This window comes from Pristiophorus japonicus, unplaced genomic scaffold (assembly GCF_044704955.1).
Source record: "Pristiophorus japonicus isolate sPriJap1 unplaced genomic scaffold, sPriJap1.hap1 HAP1_SCAFFOLD_193, whole genome shotgun sequence".
Taxonomy (NCBI): domain Eukaryota; kingdom Metazoa; phylum Chordata; class Chondrichthyes; family Pristiophoridae; genus Pristiophorus; species Pristiophorus japonicus.
In genome coordinates this window covers 896,905-915,558 of record NW_027251621.1, presented here as the reverse complement: position 1 = coordinate 915,558, position 18,654 = coordinate 896,905, and the positions used below count along the sequence as shown (strand labels likewise).

The 18,654-nt window shown below is 47.4% G+C and overlaps 1 protein-coding gene across 3 annotated transcripts in view; it reads left to right on the top strand.

The window, feature by feature from the left end:
* flvcr2a (FLVCR choline and putative heme transporter 2a) overlaps positions 1-18,654 on the top strand; it is a 275,876-nt gene that overhangs the window by 57,126 nt on the left and 200,096 nt on the right. For all 3 annotated transcript variants that reach the window (XM_070870918.1, XM_070870919.1, XM_070870917.1), the window contains exon 3: positions 17,407-17,547. In XM_070870918.1, the coding sequence (XP_070727019.1) occupies positions 17,407-17,547 (141 nt within the window). The remainder of the gene's footprint in view (positions 1-17,406; positions 17,548-18,654) is intronic.

Sequence of the window (18,654 nt, the reverse complement as noted above, 5' to 3'; positions counted from 1 at the left end):
GCATTGCTTCTACAGCAGCAGCTTGCCTGCTTCAGGTAGTTTCCTTACGGAGTGGTGCAGACAGTATTATGCTGCACAGTCTCTATTTGCTGAAGATAAGCATTTTTTAAACATTGAAAGGTGATTATGCCTGTCCAGAATACACACACAAGGGTGCAAATTGAGTAGAGTAAGATAAGTGGTGAATCATGAACAAACAAATGGAATCGCCCTTTACTTCAAAACTATTATTGTATTCAACAACTAGTTTATAAATAAAGGAATTACATTTATGGTGTGGTTTTAACATCCTCTGGGCGTCCCAAAGTGCTTCCCAGCCAATGAATTGCATTCATAGAACGGTTACAGCGCAGAATGAGGCCATTCGGCCCGTCGAGCCGGCTCTCTGCAGGAGCGCCTCAGCTAGTCCCAGTCCCCTGCCCTTTCACTGTAACCGTGCAATTTTTTTTTCCTTCAGGTACATATCCAACTCCCATTTGAAGGCCATGATTGAGTCTGCCTCCACCACCCCTCAGGCAGCGCATTCCAGATCCTAGCCACTCGCTGCGTGAAAAAAATGTTTTTCCTCGTGTCGCCTTTGGTTCTTCTGCCAATCACCTTAAATCTGTGTCCTCTGGTTCTCGACCCTTCCACCAATGGGAACAGTTTCTCTCTCTCTACTCTGTCCAGACCCTTCATGATTTTGAACAGCTCGATCAAATCTCCTCTCAACCTTCTCTGCTCCAAGGAGAACAACCCCAGCTTCTCCAGTCTATCCACGTCACTGAAGTCCCTCATCCAGTTGATGCCGAACAAGTGTTTTATAAAGGTTCATCAGAACTTCCTTACTTTGGTACTCTCTGCCTCCAGTTATGAAGCCCAGGATTCCGTATGTTTTTTTTAACCACTTTCTCCAGCTGCCCTGCCACCTTCAACGATTTATGCACACATACCCCCAGGTCTCTCTGTTCATTCACCCTCTTTACAATTGCATCCTTTATTTTATATTGTCTCTCCTTGTTCTTCCTACCAAAATGTATCACTTTGCACTTTTCTGTGTTAAATTTCATCTGCCCTGTGTCCACCCATTCCACCAGCCTGTCTGTGTCTTCCTGAAGTCTGTCACTCGCCTCCTCACTGTTCATTGTACATCCACATCCAGGTCATTAATATATCTCAAGAAAAGCAGTGGTCCCAGTACCGACCCCTGGGGAACACCACTGTATACCTTCCTCCAGTCCCAGAAACAACTGTTCCCCACTACTCTCTGTTTCCTGTCACTGAGACAATCCCGTATCCATGCTGCCACTGTCCCTTTTATTCCATGGGCTTCAACTTTGCTGCAAGCCGATTTATGTGGCACTTTATCAAACGCCTTTTGGAAATCCAAGTACACCACGTCAACCACATTACCCTCATCAACCCTCTCTGTTACCTCATCAAAAAACTCCATCAATTAGTTAAACACGATTTGCTTTTAACAAATCCATGCTGGCGTTCCTTAATTAATCCCCACTTGTCCAAGTGACTGTTAATGTTGTCCCTGATTATCATTCCCCACCACCGACGTTAAACTGACCGGCCTGTAGTTGCTGGGTTTATCTTTACACACCTTTTTGAACAAGGGTGAAACATTTGCAATTCTCCAGTCCCCTAGCCCAATATCTAAGGAGGATTGGAAGATTATGGTCAGTACCTCCACAATTCCCATTTTTTCTTCCCTCGGCATCCTAGGATGTATCCTATCTGATCCTGGTGACTTATCTACTTTAAGTACAGCTAACCTTTCTAGTACCTCCTCTTTATCAATTCTTATCCCATCCAGTATCTCCTCTACCTCCTCCTTCACTCTGTCTATGGCAGCATCCTCTTCCTTGGTGATGACAGATACAAAGTACTCATTGAGTACCTCAGCCGTACCCTCTACCTCCATGCGCAGGTCTCCTTATTGGTCTCTAATCGGCCCACCCCTCCTTCATCCATTTAATATTTATATGCCTATAGAAGACATTTAGATTCCCTTTTATGTTGGCTGCCATTCTATTCTCAGTCTCTCTCTCTCTCTCTCTCTCTCTCTCTCTCTCTCTCTCTCTCTCTCTCTCTCTCTCTCTTTTTTTCTCTCTCTCTCTCTCTCTCTCCCTCTCTCTTTGCCCCTCTTATTTCCTTTTTCACTTCCCTCTGAACTTCCTATATTCAGTCTGGTTCTCACTTGACATCTGCCATACGCCCTCTTCTTCTACTTCAACTTACTCTCTCTTTCGTCATCCTCTGGCTTTGGTTGCCCTACACTTCCCCCTCGAGGGACTACCTGAACCAGCTCCTCTTTAAAGGCAGCCCATTGTTCGATTACAGTTGTGCCTGCCAATCTTTGATTCCACTTTACCCGGGTCAGATCTGTTCCCAAGCCACTGAAATTGGCCTTCCTCCAATCAAGTATTTTTACTCTAGATTGCTCCCTGTCCTTATCCATAGCTAATTGAAACCTTATGATAATGTGATCACTGTTCCCTAAATATTCCCTTACTGACACTTGATCCATCCCATTCCCCAGACCAGATCCAGCAATGCCTCCTTCCTCGTTGGACCGGAAACACACTGATCAAGAAAGTTCTCCTGAACACACTTCAGAAATTCTTCCCCTCCTCTCTGCCCTTTACACTATTATGCTCCCAGCCCGTATTAGGATAGTTGAAGTCTCCCGTTCACAAAGGAAGACACACATAACCTTCCGAATGTGGGTCTAGTGAGAAGGAGCAACTGAAGGATATCCTTATTAGGCGGGAAATTGTGTTAGGGAAATTGATGGGATTAAAGGCCAATAAATCCCCGGGGCCTGATCGTCTGAATCCCAGAGTACTTAAGGAAGTGGCCCTAGAAATAATGGATGCATTGGTAGATTGTTGAAAAATGATCATCGACTCTGGATCAGTTCCTATGGACTAGTGGATAGCTAATGTAACACCACTTTTTAAAAAAGGAGGGAGAGAGAAAACGGGTAATTATAGACCGGTTAGCCTGATATTAGTAGTGGGGAAAACATTGGAATCAATCATTAAGGATAAAATAGCAGCACATTTGGAAAGCAGTGACAGGATCGGACCAAGTCAGCATGGATTTATGAAAGGGAAATCATGCTTGACAAATCTTCTGGAATTTTTTGAGGATGTAAGTGGTAAAATGAACAAGGGAATTTTTTGAGAATGTAACTAGCAGAGTGGACAAGGGAGAACCAGTGGATGTGGTGTATTTGGACTTTCAAAAGGCTTTTGACAAGGCCCCGCACAAGAGATTGGTGTGCAAAATCAAAGCGCATGGTATTGGGAGGTAATGTACTGACGTGGATAGAGAACTGGTTGGCAGACAGGAAGCAGAGAATGGCAGGCAGTGACTAGTGGAGTGCCGCAGCACTCAGTGCTGGGACCCCAGCTCTTTACAATATACATTAACGATTTAGATGAAGGAATTGAGTGTAATATCTCCAAGTTTGCAGATGACATTAAACTGGGTGGCGGTGTGAGCTGTGAGGAGGACGCTAATAGGCTGCAGGGTGACTTGGACAGGTTAGGTGAGTGGGCAAATGCATGGCAGATGCAGTATAATGTGGATAAATGTGAGGTTATCCATTTTGGGGGCAAAAACACGAAGGCAGACTATTATCTGAATGGCGACAGATTAGGAAAAGGGGAGATGCAACGAGACCTGGGTGTCATGGTTCATCAGTAACTGAAAGTTTGCATGCAGGTACAGCAGGCGGTGAAGAAGGCAAATGGTATATTGGCCTTCATAGCTAGGAGATTTGAGTATAGGAGCAGGGAGGTCTTACTGCAGTTGTACAGGGTGTTGGTGAGGCCTCACCTGGAATATTGTGTTCAGTTTTGGTCTCCTAATCTCAGGAAGGACATTCTTGCTATTGAGGGAGTGCAGCGAAGGTTCACCAGACTGATTCCCAGGATGGCAGGACTGACATATGAGGAGAGACTGGATCAACTGGGCCTTTATTCACTGGAGTTTAGAAGGATGAGAGGGGATCTCATAGAAACGTATAAGATTCTGACGGGACTGGACAGGTTAGATGCGGGAAGAATGTTCCCGATGTTGGGGAAGTCCAGAACCAGGGGACACAGTCTAAGGATAAGGGGTAAGCCATTTAGGACTAAGATGAGGAGAAACTTCTTCACTCAGAGAGTTGTGAACCTGTGGAATTCCCTGCCGCAGAGAGTTGTTGATGCCAGTTCATTGGATATATTCAAGAGGGAGTTAGATATGGCCCTTATGGCTAAAGGGATCAAGGGGTATGGGGAGAAAGCAGGAAAGGGGTACTGAGGGAATGATCAGCCATGATCTTATTGAATGGTGGTGCAGGCTCGAAGGGCCAAATGGCCTACTCCTGCACCTATTTTCTATGTTTCTATGTTATCACTACTCTATAGTTCTTGCATCTCTCTGTAAATAACCTGCAAATCTGCTCCTCTATATCCTTCCCACCAGTTGGTGGATTATAGAATATACCACTTCTTAGGAGCTCCCTCGTATCGAGGATGACTTGTTTCCACACAAAAAAAGAGGATGAGTTCACAGATGTTTCGATGAGGACCTGAAACTCGAGGTTGTGAACTACATGTTGAAGGCTGGAAGATGCCTGTGCGTGGATTTTTTTAATGTGCGGTGGCTGTTGCACACCAGCCACCACATGAACTTGACAGAGCTTGGTCTTGTTCCAGTGGCAAGGATTAACCAAGGTGACTGGAGACCAGCTCTGCTGCACGGACCTAGTGCGAACACATACAGTGTGGGCAGGCCGTGCTGTCCCTGAGCCCACGTCTCTTTTGCGCCCCGAACTCGAGCCTCTCCTGGGCCCCGATCACGTTCGCCGGCCCCGATCACGTTCGCCTGCCCCGACCTCTCTCTGTTCTTCTGCCCCGATCATTCGCCGCACCTCTGCCCCGATCATTCACCACACCTCTGCCCCAGTCATTCACCGCACCTCTGCCCCAGTCATTCACCGCACCTCTGCCCCGATCATTCTCCACACCTCTGCCCCGATCATTCACCACACCTCTGCCCCGATCATTCACCACACCTCTGCCCCAGTCATTCACCACACCTCTGCCCCAGTCATTCACCACACCTCTGCCCCGATCATTCACCGCACCTCTGCCCCGATCATTCGCCGCACCTCTGCCCCGATCATTCACCACACCTCTGCCCCGATCATTCACCACACCTCTGCCCCGATCATTCACCGCACCTCTGCCCCGATCATTCACCACACCTCTGCCCCGATCATTCACCACACCTCTGCCCCAGTCATTCACCGCACCTCTGCCCCAGTCATTCACCTCACCTCTGCCCCAGTCATTCACCGCACCTCTGCCCCGATCATTCGCCGCACCTCTGCCCCGATCATTCACCACACCTCTGCCCCGGTCATTCACCTCACCTCTGCCCCGGTCATTCACCACACCTCTGCCCCGATCATTCACCTCACCTCTGCCCCGATCATTCGCCGCACCTCTGCCCCAGTCATTCACCTCACCTCTGCCCCGGTCATTCACCACACCTCTGCCCCGATCATTCACCTCACCTCTGCCCCGATCATTCGCCGCACCTCTGCCCCAGTCATTCACCTCACCTCTGCCCCGGTCATTCACCACACCTCTGCCCCGATCATTCGCCGCACCTCTGCCCCGATCATTCCCCGCACCTCTGCCCCGATCATTCCCCGCACCTCTGCCCCGATCATTCCCCGCACCTCTGCCCCGATCATTCACCTCACCTCTGCCCCGGTCATTCGCCGCACCTCTGCCCCGATCATTCGCCGCACCTCTGCCCCGGTCATTCACCACACCTCTGCCCCGGTCATTCACCGCACCTCTGCCCCGGTCATTCACCGCACCTCTGCCCCGGTCATTCACCGCACCTCTGCCCCAGTCATTCACCGCACCTCTGCCCCGGTCATTCCCCGCACCTCTGCCCCGATCATTCACCGCACCTCTGCCCCGATCATTCACCTGGGCACAGCTGAAGTTCTTGCCCATGCTCCAATCGGCGACTTGGGTTTTGGTGATGTCATCCAGTCACCCTCCTTGAAGCCGTCGCCCTCCTGGAATGGCTCGCTCTGTATCTTGAAGTGGCTCCTCCTCATACCCCCGACCTGCGGCTGGAGGAGCGGCAGCCCCGGAACCAGCGTGGCGCCCCGGCCTGCGAGGAAACACCAGCAGGTCGGGGGTATAAGGAGAATACTGCTGGCCAAGAACAGAGGGGTGATCATCAAGGACAGAGGCAGTCAGGACCCGCTGGGAGGAGCACTTCAAGGATCTCCTTAACCAAGACTCTGCCTTCGACGTGAGTGTCCTTGACTCCATCCCGCAGCATGCTACCCGCCATCATCTCAGCACAACCCCAGCCCAGCATGAGGTTGAAAAGGCCATCCATCAGCTGAAGAATAACAAGGCATCAGGAGAAGATGGAATCCTCACCGAAGCACTCGAACATGGCGGAGAAGCACTACTGGTGTGGATTCATGACCTCATCTCTCTTATCTGGAAGGAGGAGATCTTAGATGATGTAATCGTGACCATCTTCAAGAAAGGTGACCACTCCGACTGTGGTAACTACAGAGGAATCTCCCTGCTGTCGACCATCGGATAAGTCATTGCAAGAATTCTCCTCAATCGCCTTCTCCCTGTGGCTGAAGAACAACTCCCAGAGACGCACTGAGGATTCCGCCCACTAAGGGATACAACGGACATGATCTTCACCGCGCGGCAGATACAAGAGAAATGCAAGGAACAGCACCAACCCCTGTACATGGCCGCCTTCAACATCACAAAAGCCTTCGACACTGTCAACCGTGAGGGATTATGGAGTGTCCTCCTCAGATTCGGCTGCCCTCAAAAGTTTGTCACCATCCTCCGCCTGCTCCATGATGACATGCAAGCCGTGATCCTGACCAACGGATCCACCACAGACCCTATCCACGTTCCGACCGGGGTCAAGCAAGGCTGTGTCATCTCACTAACGCTCTTCTCGATCTCCCTTGCTGCAATGCTCCATCTCACCCTCAGCAAGCTCCCCGCTGGAGTGGAGCTAAACTACAGAACAAATGGGAATCTGTTCAACCTCCGCCGCCTCCAGGCCAGATCCAAGGTCGTCCCATCCTCCGTCATCGAACTACAGTATGCAGACGACGCTTGCGTCTGAGCACACTCGGAGGCCGAACTCCAAGCCATCGTCAACACCTTCACCGAGGCGTACAAGAGCATGAGCCTGACACTAAACATTTGCAAGACAAAGGTCCTCTACCAACCTGCCCCCGCCACACATCACTGCCCTCCGGTTATCGGAATCTACGAAGAGGCCTTGGACAATGTGGACCATTTTACATACCTCGGGACCCTACAGTTAACAAGGGCAGACATCGACGACGAGGTCCAACACCGCCTTCATAATGCCAGTGCAGCCTTGGGTCGTCTGAGGAAGAAAGTGTTTGAAGACCAGGACCTCAAACCCAGCACCAAGCTCATGGTCTACAGTGCAGTGGTGATACCTGCCCTCCTATATGGCTCAGATACATGGACTATGTACAGCAGGCACCTCAAAACACTGGAGAAGTACCACCAACACTGCCTCCGCAAGATCCTGCAAATGCATTGGCAGGATAGGCGCACGTCAGTGTCCTCGCTCAGGCCAATATCCCCAGCACCGAAGCACTGTCCATAAGTTCGATCAGCTCCGTTGGGCAGGTCACATCGCATGCCTGACACGAGACTCCCAAAGCAAGCGCTCTACATGGAGCTCCGACACGGCAAGCGAGCCCCAGGTGGGCAGTGGAAATGTTTCAAGGACACCCTAAAAGCCTCCTTGATAAAATGTAACATCCCCACCGACACCTCAGAATCCCTGGCTCAAGACCGCCCAAAGTGGAGGAAAAGCATTCAGGAAAGCACTGAACACCTCGAGTCTCTTCACCGAGAGCCAGCAGATGCCAAGCGTCGGCAACGGAAGGAGCATGCGGCAACCCAAGCACCCCACCCAACTGTTGCTTCACCCACCGTTTGCCCCACCTGTAGGTCCCGCATTGGACTCTTTAGTCACCTCAGAACTCATTTCGAGTGTGGAAGCAAGTCATCCTTGACTTCAAGGGACTGCCTATGATGATGATAAGGAGACTACACCTCGTAATGTAATGGCACCTCTATTGTTTCTTAACACTAACCAAATAGATTCTGTCCTGGACCCCTCCAGGACATCCTCTATCCCCAACATTGTAATATTCTCCTTAATCAATACTGCCACCCCACCTCCTTTCTGTTCATCCCTATCTTTTCAGATTGTTGTAAAAGCCCAATGGTGAAGATTTCAACTTAAGCGGGTTGTAATGAGGACGGTATAGCATAGAATCCTAGAATGGTTACACCACGGAAGAAGGTAGCGGGTCACCTTCAACATAAAGGAAAATTGGGCTGGGCGTCCGTTTTCGAATGAAGGCAACGATATTCCATGATCAAGGCAGCAATAATGTGTGTGGCTCTGGGTCTGTGTTCAGTGATGTAAGAGGAGTTCGGGCCACATATTAACGTGCACAGATTGCTTATAAAATCAATCATAGAAATATAGAAAATAGGTGCAGGAGTGGGCCATTCGGCCCTTCGAGCCTGCACCACCATTCAATAAGATCATGGCTGATCATTCACCTCAGTACCCCTTTCCTGCTTTCTCTCCATACCCCTTGATCCCTTTAGCCGTAAGGGCCATATCTAACTTCCTCTTGAATATATCCAATGAACTGGCATCAACAACTCTCTGTGGCAGGGAATTCCACAGTTTAACAACTCTGAGTCAAGAAGTTTCTCATCTCGTCCTAAATGGCTTACCCCTTATCCTTAGACTATGTCCCCTGGTTCTGGACTTCCCCCAACATCGGGAACATTCTTCCTGCATCTAACCTGTCCAGCCCCGTCAGAACTTTTGATGTTTCTGAGACCCCCTCTCATCCTTCTAAACTCCAGTGAATACAGGCCCAGTCGATCCAGTCTCTTCACATGTCAGTCCAGCCATCCCAGGAATCAGTCTGGTCAACCTTCGCTGTACTCCCTCAATAGCAAGAACGTCCTTCCTCAGATTAGGAGACCAAAACTGAACACAATATTCCAGGTGAGGCCTCACTAAGGCACTGTGCAACTGTAGTAAGACCTCCCTGTTCCTATACTCTAATCCCCTCGCTATACCATTTGCCCTCATCACCACCTGCTGTACCTACATGCCAACTTTCAATGACTGATGAACTATGACACCCAGGTCTCATTGCACCTCCCCTTTTCCTAATCTGCTGCCGTTCAGATAATATTCTGCCTTCATGTTTTTGCCCCCAAAGTGGATAACCTCACACTTATCCACATTATACTGCATCTGCCTTGCTTTTGCCCACTTACCTAACCTATCCAAGTCACCCTGCAGCCTTTTAGCATCCCCCTCACAGCTCACTCCGCCACCCAGCTTAGTGTCATCTGCAAACTTGGAGATATTACACTCAATTCCCTCATCCAAATCATTAATGTATATTGTAAAGAGCTGGGGTCCCAGCACTAGTCACTGCCTGCCATTCTGAAAAGGACCCGAATATCCCGACACTCTGCTTCCTGTCTGCCAACCAGTTCTCTATCCACGTCAGTACATTACCCCCAATACCATGTGCTTTAATTTTGCACACCAATCTCTTGTGTGGGACCTTGTCAAAAGCCTTTTGAACATCCAAATACACCACATCCACTGGTTCTCTGCACAGGAGGGCAGGAAAAAGAGTGGGAGAGCTATAGTGATAGGGGATTCGATTGTAAGGGGAATAGATAGGCGTTTCTGCGGCCGCAACCGAGACTCCAGGATGGTATGTTGCCTCCCTGGTGCAAGGGTCAAGGATGTCTCTGAGCGGGTACAGGACATTCTCAAAAGGGAGGGTGAACCAGCCAGTTATTGTGGTGCATATAGGTACCAACGATATAGGTAAAAAACGGGATAAGGTCCTACAAGACGAATTTAGGGAGCTAGGAGCTGAATTATCACGTGCTAGTCAGTGTAGGAATCGCAGGATAGCTCAGATGAATACGTGGCTTGAGCAGTGGTGCAACAGGGAGGGATTCAAATTCCTGGGGCATTGGAACCGGTTCTGGGGGAGGTGGGACCAGTACAAACCGGACGGTCTGCACCTGGGCAGGACCAGAACTAATGTCCTAGGGGGAGTGTTTGCTAGTGCTGTTGGGGAGGAGTTAAACTAATATAGCAGGGGGATGGGAACCTATGCAGGGAGACAGAGGGAAATAAAATGGAGACAGAAGCAAAAGATAGAAAGGAGAATAGTAAAAGTGGAGGGCAGAGAAACCCAAGGCAAAAAGCAAAAAGGGCCACATTACAGCAAAATTCTAAAGGGGCAAAGTGTGTTAAAAAGACAAGCTTGAAGGCTCTGTGCCTCAATGCGAGGAGTATTCGGAATAAGGTAGAAGATTTAACTGCGCAGTCAGCAGTTAACGGATATGGTGTAATTGGCATCACGATGACATGGCCCCAGGGTGAACAAGGCTGGGAACTCAACATCCAGGGGTATTCGACATTTAGGAAGGATAGACAGAAAGGAAAAGGAGGCGGGGTGGTGTTGCTGGTTAAAGCGGAAATTAATGCAATAGTAAGGAGGGACATTAGCCTGGATGATGTGGAATTGGTGTGGGTGGAGCTGCGGAATACCAAAGGGCAGAAAACACTTGTGGGAGTTGTGAACAGACCACCAAACAGTAGTAGTGAGGTTGGGGACAGTATCAAACAAGAAATAAGGGATGTGTGCAATAAAGGTACAGCAGTTATCATGGGCGACTTTAATCTACATATTGATTGGGCTAACCAAACTGGCAAAAATGCAGTGGAGGAGGATTTCCTGGAGTGTATTAGGGATGGTTTTTCAGACCAATATGTCAAGGAACCACCTCGAGAGCTGGCCATCCTAGACTGGGTGATGTGTAATGAGAAGGAACTAATTAGCAATCTTGTTGTGTGAGACCCCTTGGGGAAGAGTGAACATAATATGGTAGAATTCTTTATTAAGATGGAGAGTGACGCAGTTAATTTAGAGACTAGGGTCCTGAACTTAAGGAAAGGTAACTTTGACGGTATGAGGAGTGAATTGGCGAGAATAGACTGGCAAAGGATATTTAAAGGGTTGACGGTGGATAGGCAATGGCAAACATTTAAAGACCACATGGATGAACTTCAACAATTGTACATCCCTGTCTGGAGTAAAAATAAAATGGGGAAGGTGGCTCAACCGTGGCTAACAAGGGAAATTAAGGATGGTGTTAAAACCAAGGAAGAGGCATATAAATTGGCTACAAAAAGCAACAAAGCTAAGGACTGGGAGAAATTTAGAATTCAACAGAGGAGGACTAAGTAAGGGTTTAATTAAGGGAGGAAAATAGATTATGAGAGGAAGCTTGCAGGGAACATAAAAACTGACTGCAAAAGCTTCTATAAATATGTGAAGAGGAAAAGATTAGTGAAGACAAGCGTAGGTCCCTTGCAGTCGGATTCAGGTGAATTTATAATGGGGAACAAAGAAATGGCAGACCAAGTGAACCAATACTTCGGTTCTGTCTTCATGAAAGAAGACACAAATAACCTTCCGAATGTACTAGGGGACAGTGGGTCGAGTGAGAAGGAGGAACTGAAGGATATCCTTATTGGTGGGAAATTGTGTTAGGGAAATTGATGGGATTGAAGGGCGATAAATCCCTGGGGCCTGATAGTCTGAATCCCAGAGTACTTAAGGAAGTGGCCCTAGAAATAGTGGATGCATTGGTGATCATTTTCCAACAGTCTATCGACTCTGGATCAGTTCCTATGGATTGGAGGGTAGCTAATGTAACACCACTTTTTAAAAAAGGAGGGAGAGAGAAAGCGGGTAATTATAGACCGGTTAGCCTGACATCAGTAGTGGGGAAAATGTTGGAATCGATCATTAAGGATGAAATAGCAGTGCATTTGAAAAGCAGTGACAGGATCGGTCCAAGTCAGCATGGATTTATGAAAGGGGAATCATCTGGAATTTTTTGAGGATGTAACTAGCAGAGTGGACAAGGGAGAACCAGTGGATGTGGTGTATTTGGATTTTCAAAAGGCTTTTGACAAGGTCCCACACAAGAGATTGTTGTGCAAAATTAAAGCCCGTGGCATTAGGGGTAATGTACTGACGTGGGTAGAGAACTGGTTGGCAGACAGGAAGCAGAGAGTCGGGATAAACGGGTCCTTTTCAGAATGGCAGGCAGTGACTAGTGGAGTGCCGCAGGGCTCAGTGCTGGGACCCCAGCTCTTTACAATATACATTAATGATTTGGATAAAGGAATTGAGTGTAATATTTCCAAGTTTGCAGACGACACTAAACTGGGTGGCGGTGTGAGCTGTGAGGAGGACGCTAAGAGGCTGCAGGGTGACTTGGACAGGTTAGGTGAGTGGCCAAATGCATGGCAGATGCAGTATAATGTGGGTAAATGTGAGGTTATCCATTTTGGGGGCAAAAACACGAAGGCAGAATATTATCTCAATGGCGGCAGATTAAGAAAAAGGGGGAGGTGCAACGAGACCTGGGTGTCATGGTTCATCAGTCATTGAAAGTTGGCATGAAGGTACAACAGGCGGTGAAGAAGGCAAATGGTATGTTGGCCTTCATAGCTAGGGGATTTGAGTATAGGAGCAGGGAGGTCTTACTGCAGTAATACAGGGCCTTAGTGAGGCCTCACCTGGAATATTGTGTTCAGTTTTGGTCTCCTAACCTGAGGAAGGACGTTCTTGCTATTGAGGGAGTGCAGCGAAGGTTCAACAGACTAATTCCAGGGATGGCTGGACTGTCCAATGAGGAGAGACTGGATCAACTGGGCCTTTATTCACTGGCGTTTAGAAGGATGAGAGGGGATCTCATGGAAACATATAAGGTTCTGACGGGACTGGACAGGTTAGATACATAGAAAATAGGTGCAGGAGCAGGCCATTCAGCCCTTCTAGCCTGCACCGCCATTCAATGAGTTCATGGCTGAACATGAAACTTCAGTACCCCTTTAGATGCTGGAAGAATGTTTCCGATGTTGGGGAAGTCCAGAACCAGGGGACATAGTCTTAGGCTAAGGGGTAGGCCATTTAGGACTGAGATGAGGAGAAACTTCTTCACTCAGAGTTGTTAACCTTTGGAATTCCCTGCCGCAGAGAGTTGTTGATGCCAGTTCATTGGATATATTCAAGAGGGAGTTAGATATGGCCCTTACAGCTAAGGGGATCAAGGGGTATGGAGAGTAAGCAGGAAAGGGGTACTGAGGGAATGATCAGCCATAGAAACATAGAAAATAGGTGCAGGAGTAGGCCATTCGGCCCTTCTAGCCTGCACCGCCATTCAATGAGTTCATGGCTGAACATGCAACTTCAGTACCCCATTCCTGCTTTCTCACCATACCCCTTGATTCCCCTAGTAGTAAGGACTTCATCTAACTCCTTTTTGAATATATTTAGTGAATTGGCCTCAACAACTTCCTGTGGTAGAGAATTCCACAGGTTCACCACTCTCTGGGTGAAGAAATATCCTCCTCATCTCGGTCCTAAATGGCTTCCCCCTTATCCTTAGACTGTGTCCCCTGGTTCTGGACTTCCCCAACATTGGGAACATTCTTCCTGCACCTAACCTGTCTAACCCCGTCAGAATTTTAAACGTTTCTATGAGGTCCCCTCTCATTCTTCTGAACTCCAGTGAATACAAGCCCAGTTGATCCAGTCTTTCTTGATAGGTCAGTCCCGCCATCCCGGGAATCAGTCTGGTGAACCTTCGCTGCACTCCCTCAATAGCAAGAATGTCCTTCCTCAGGTTAGGAGACCAAAACTGTACACAATACTCCAGGTGTGGCCTCACCAAGGCCCTGTACAATTGTAGCAACACCTCCCTGCCCCTGTACTCAAATCCCCTCGCTATGAAGGCCAACATGCCATTTGCTTTCTTAACCGCCTGCTGTACCTACATGCCAACCGTCAATGACTGATGTACCATGACACCCAGGTCTCTTTGCACCTCCCCTTTTCCTAATCTGTCACCTTTCAGATAATAGTCTGTCTCTCTGTTTTTACCACCAAAGTGGATAACCTCACATTTATCCACATTATACTTCATCTGCCATGCATTTGCCCACTCACCTAACGTATCCAAGTCGCTCTGCAGCCTCATAGCATCCTCCTCGCAGCTCACACTGCCACCCAACTTAGTGTCATCCGCAAATTTAGAGATACTACATTTAATCCCCTCGTCTAAATCATTAATATACAGTGTAAACAGCTGGGGCCCCAGCACAGAACCTTGCGGTACCCCACTAGTCACTGCCTGCCATTCTGAAAAGTCCCCATTTACTCCTACTCTTTGCTTCCTGTCTGACAACCAGTTCTCAATCCATGTCAGCACACTACCCCCAATCCCATGTGCTTTAACTTTGCACATTAATCTCTTGTGTGGGACCTTGTCGAAAGCCTTCTGAAAGTCCAAATATACCACATCAACTGGTTCTCCCTTGTCCACTTTACTGGAAACATCCTCAAAAAATTCCAGAAGATTTGTCAAGCATGATTTCCCTTTCACAAATCCATGCTGACTTGGACCTATCATATTACCTCTTTCCAAATGCACTGCTATGACATCCTTAATAATTGATTCCATCATTTTACCCACTACCGATGTCAGGCTGACCGGTCTATAATTCCCTGTTTTCTCTCCCTCCTTTTTTAAAAAGTGGGGTTACATTGGCTACCCTCCACTCCATAGGAACTGATCCAGAGTCAATGGAATGTTGGAAAATGACTGTCAATGCATCCACTATTTCCAAGGCCACCTCCTTAAGTACTCTGGGATGCAGTCCATCAGGCCCCGGTGATTTATCGGCCTTCAATCCCATCAATTTCCCCAACACAATTTCCCGACTAATAAAGATTTCCCTCAGTTCCTCCTCCTTACTAGACCCTCCGACCCCTTTTATATCTGGCAGGTTGTTTGTGTCCTCCTCAGTGAATACCGAACCAAAGTACTTGTTCAATTGGTCCGCCATTTCTTTGTTCCCCGTTATGACTTCCCCAGATTCTGACTGCAGGGGACTTACGTTTGTCTTTACTAACCTTTTTCTCTTTACATATCTATAGAAACTTTTGCAATCCGTCTTAATGTTCCCTGCAAGCTTTTTCTCGTACTCCATTTTCCCTGCCCTAATCAAACCCTTTGTCCTCCTCTGCTGAGTTCTAAATTTCTCCCAGTCCCCGGGTTCGCTGCTATTTCTGGCCAATTTGTATGCCACTTCCTTGGCTTTAATACTATCCCTGATTTTCCTTGATAGCCACGGTTGAGCCACCTTCCCTTTTTTATTTTTACGCCAGACAGGAATGTACAATTGTTGTAGTTCATCCATGCGGTCTCTAAATGTCTGCCATTGCCCATCCACAGTCAACCCCTTCAGTATCATTCGCCAATCTATCCTAGCCAATTCACGCCTCATACCTTCAAAGTTAGCCTTCTTTAAGTTCTGGACCATGGTCTCTGAATTAACTGTTTCATTCTCCATCCTAATGCAGAATTCCACCATATTATGGTCACTCTTCCCCAAGGGGCCTCGCACAACGAGATCGCTAATTAATCCTCTCTCATTACACAACACCCAGTCTAAGATGGCCTCCCCCCTAGTTGGTTCCTCGACATATTGGTCTAGAAAACCATCCCTTATGCACTCCAGGAAATCCTCCTCCACCGTATTGCTTCCAGTTTGGTTAACCCAATCTATGTGCATATTAAAGTCACCCATTATAACTGCTGCACCTTTATTGCACGCACCCCTAATTTCATGTTTGATGCCCTCCCCAACATCACTACTACTGTTTGGAGGTCTGTACACAACTCCCACTAACGTTTTTTGCCCTTTGGTATTCTGCAGTTCTACCCATATAGATTCCACATCATCCAAGTTAATGTCCTTCCGAACTATTGCCTTAATTTGCTCCTTAACCAGCAATGCTACCCCACCTCCTTTTCCTTTTATTCTATCTTTCCTGAATGTTGAATACCCCTGGATGTTGAGTTCCCAGCCCTGATCATCCTGGAGCCACGTCTCCGTAATCCCAATCACATCATATTTGTTAACATCTATTTGCACAGTTAATTCATCCACCTTATTGCGGATACTCCTTGCATTAAGACACAAAGCCTTCAGGCTTGTTTTTTTAACACCCTTTGTCCTTTTATTATTTTGCTGTACAATGGCCCTTTTTGTTCTTTGCCTTGGGTTTCTCTGCCCTCCACTTTTCCCCATCTCCTTTCTGTCTTTTGCTTTTGCCTCCTTTTTGTTTCCCTCTGTCTCCCTGCATTGGTTCCCATCCCCCTGCCATATTAGTTTAAATCCTCCCCAACAGCACTAGCAAACACTCCCCCTAGGACATTGGTTCCGGTCCTGCCCAGGTGCAGGCCGTCCGGTTTGTACTGGTCCCACCTCCCCCAGAACCGGTTCCAATGCCCCAGGAATTTGAATCCCTCCCTGCTGCACCACTGCTCAAGCCACGTATTCATCTGCGCTATCCTGCGATTCCTACTCTGCCATGATCTTAGTGAATGGCGGTGCAGGCTCAAAGGGCCAAATGGACTATTCCTGCACCTATTTTCTATGTTTCTGTGTTTCTCCCTTGTCCACTCTACTAGTTACATCCTCAAAAAATTCTAGAAGATTTGTCAAGCAGGATTTCCCTTTGATAAATCCATGCTGACTTGGACCGATCCCGTCACTGCTTTCCAAATGCGCTGCTATTACATCTTTAATAATTGATTACAACATTTTCCCCACTACTGATGTCAGACTAACCGGTCTATAAATGCCCGTTTTCTCTTTCTCCTTTCTTAAAAAAGTGGTGTTACATTTGCTACCCTCTAGTCCATAGGAACCGATTCAGATTCGATAGTCTGTTGGAAAATGATCACCAATGCATCCACTATTTCTAGGGCTACTTCCTTAAGTACTCTGAGATGCAGACTATCGGGCCCCGGGGAATTATCGGCCTTCAATCCCATCAATTTCCCTAACACAATTTCCCGCCTAATAAGGATATCCTTAAGTTCCTCCTTCTCCCTAGACCGTCGGTCCCCTAGTATTTCCGGAAGGTTATTTGTGTCTTCCTTCATGACCCAACCCATGGCACTCAGTTGATTTCAACATTATTTTATTTTAATTCCAAATATGTTTTCCTTCCCTTCATCTCAGCTGGAATTTTTAAAAGTTTGTGATAGTATTTCATGCCAATCTTAATTTAATGTAATGCATTGTACAAAGACTGTAGTTAAAGGGCCAAATGGGTGTGGCCTACTTTATAACTGCTTTTTTTTGCTTCAGTTTTTCAGGAGAAGCCAGATATTCCACCAAGCCAAGCCCAGGCAGCTATCCATGCCAGCCCTCTGCTTGACTACTCCTACATTCAGTCTATTCTGCAAATGATCAGAAGTGCACCATTCTTTCTTCTTATCGTCAGCTATGGTAAGCTTACATTCCGTTTTGTTCATTTATTCCCTCCACTAGCCACAATACCAACGGTGTTGTATTTCTCTGTTACTCCTCTTGACTATGGCTTGTAATGGAACCTTGTTGTGCTTGTGATAAACCCAAGCAACTTAGACTATCCCTGCTCTTCCTGAACCAGCCTCACAAAGGGTTATCGTGGTGTCGTCCAATAGAAGTTGCTGTTACCACAACACCTGTTTCGCCACCTGACACACACAACTGATCAATGTACATCCTGTGCATATTTACTGAGCAAACGTCTGCCACCATTCCGTGCAGATTCACTCTCTTACCAAAGTTTGGAATACTAACATGATCAGCCACATCACCTTTTAGAGGCACTTCTAGATTTTTTTTGTCCATCAACAGTTGCGAGTGATACTTTGACCATTAGATTGATTGCTGTGAATATTTCATCGCTCTGGCCCTGCCACCGCACTCCTGACCACGCCACCCCCCAGCTTTCCGTCTAGACTGCAGTCGGAGGCTACTTGCCCACTGCTGTGACCTTGCCAAGGTTTTTTATGAGTTGGTCTTGTGCTGTCTACAATGACGGCTTCCTTCTCCATATACAATGTGGCTGGTGTTTCTGTGGTGCTGAAGCTGGTGTGGCACATTATTGTAGCAGATAAACAATAACCATTAACCAAGGAAGCAAAGGACGCCCAACAATCAAAAAACATTCTCACTGCCTTTTGTCTTACCATTTTACCAACGTATGCACAAAAAGGTTAATATTCACATGTATACATTGTGCCAATCACACGCCTAACAGCACCCTCTCTTACTCTTTTTTTTACTAATTAAAATATAAGCCGCATCTGGATTCCCAATTAGTCAGATGCTGGACTTCAGCACCATCGAAACACCGGGCAGGGGAGGGGCAACCTTCCTAATGGCATTACAAGAGAAAGCAATCCGGTTAAAATTGAGGAATAAGAAGGGACTGTAATGGAAGTTGGCTACAGGCCTCCTGATGGCAGCAATGAAATGGCAGAATGTATTAATTCATAGATTAGAGAGGCTTGCAGCAAAAACAAGGTTGTTCTAATGGAGAGATTTTAATTTTCATAAAGATTGGGA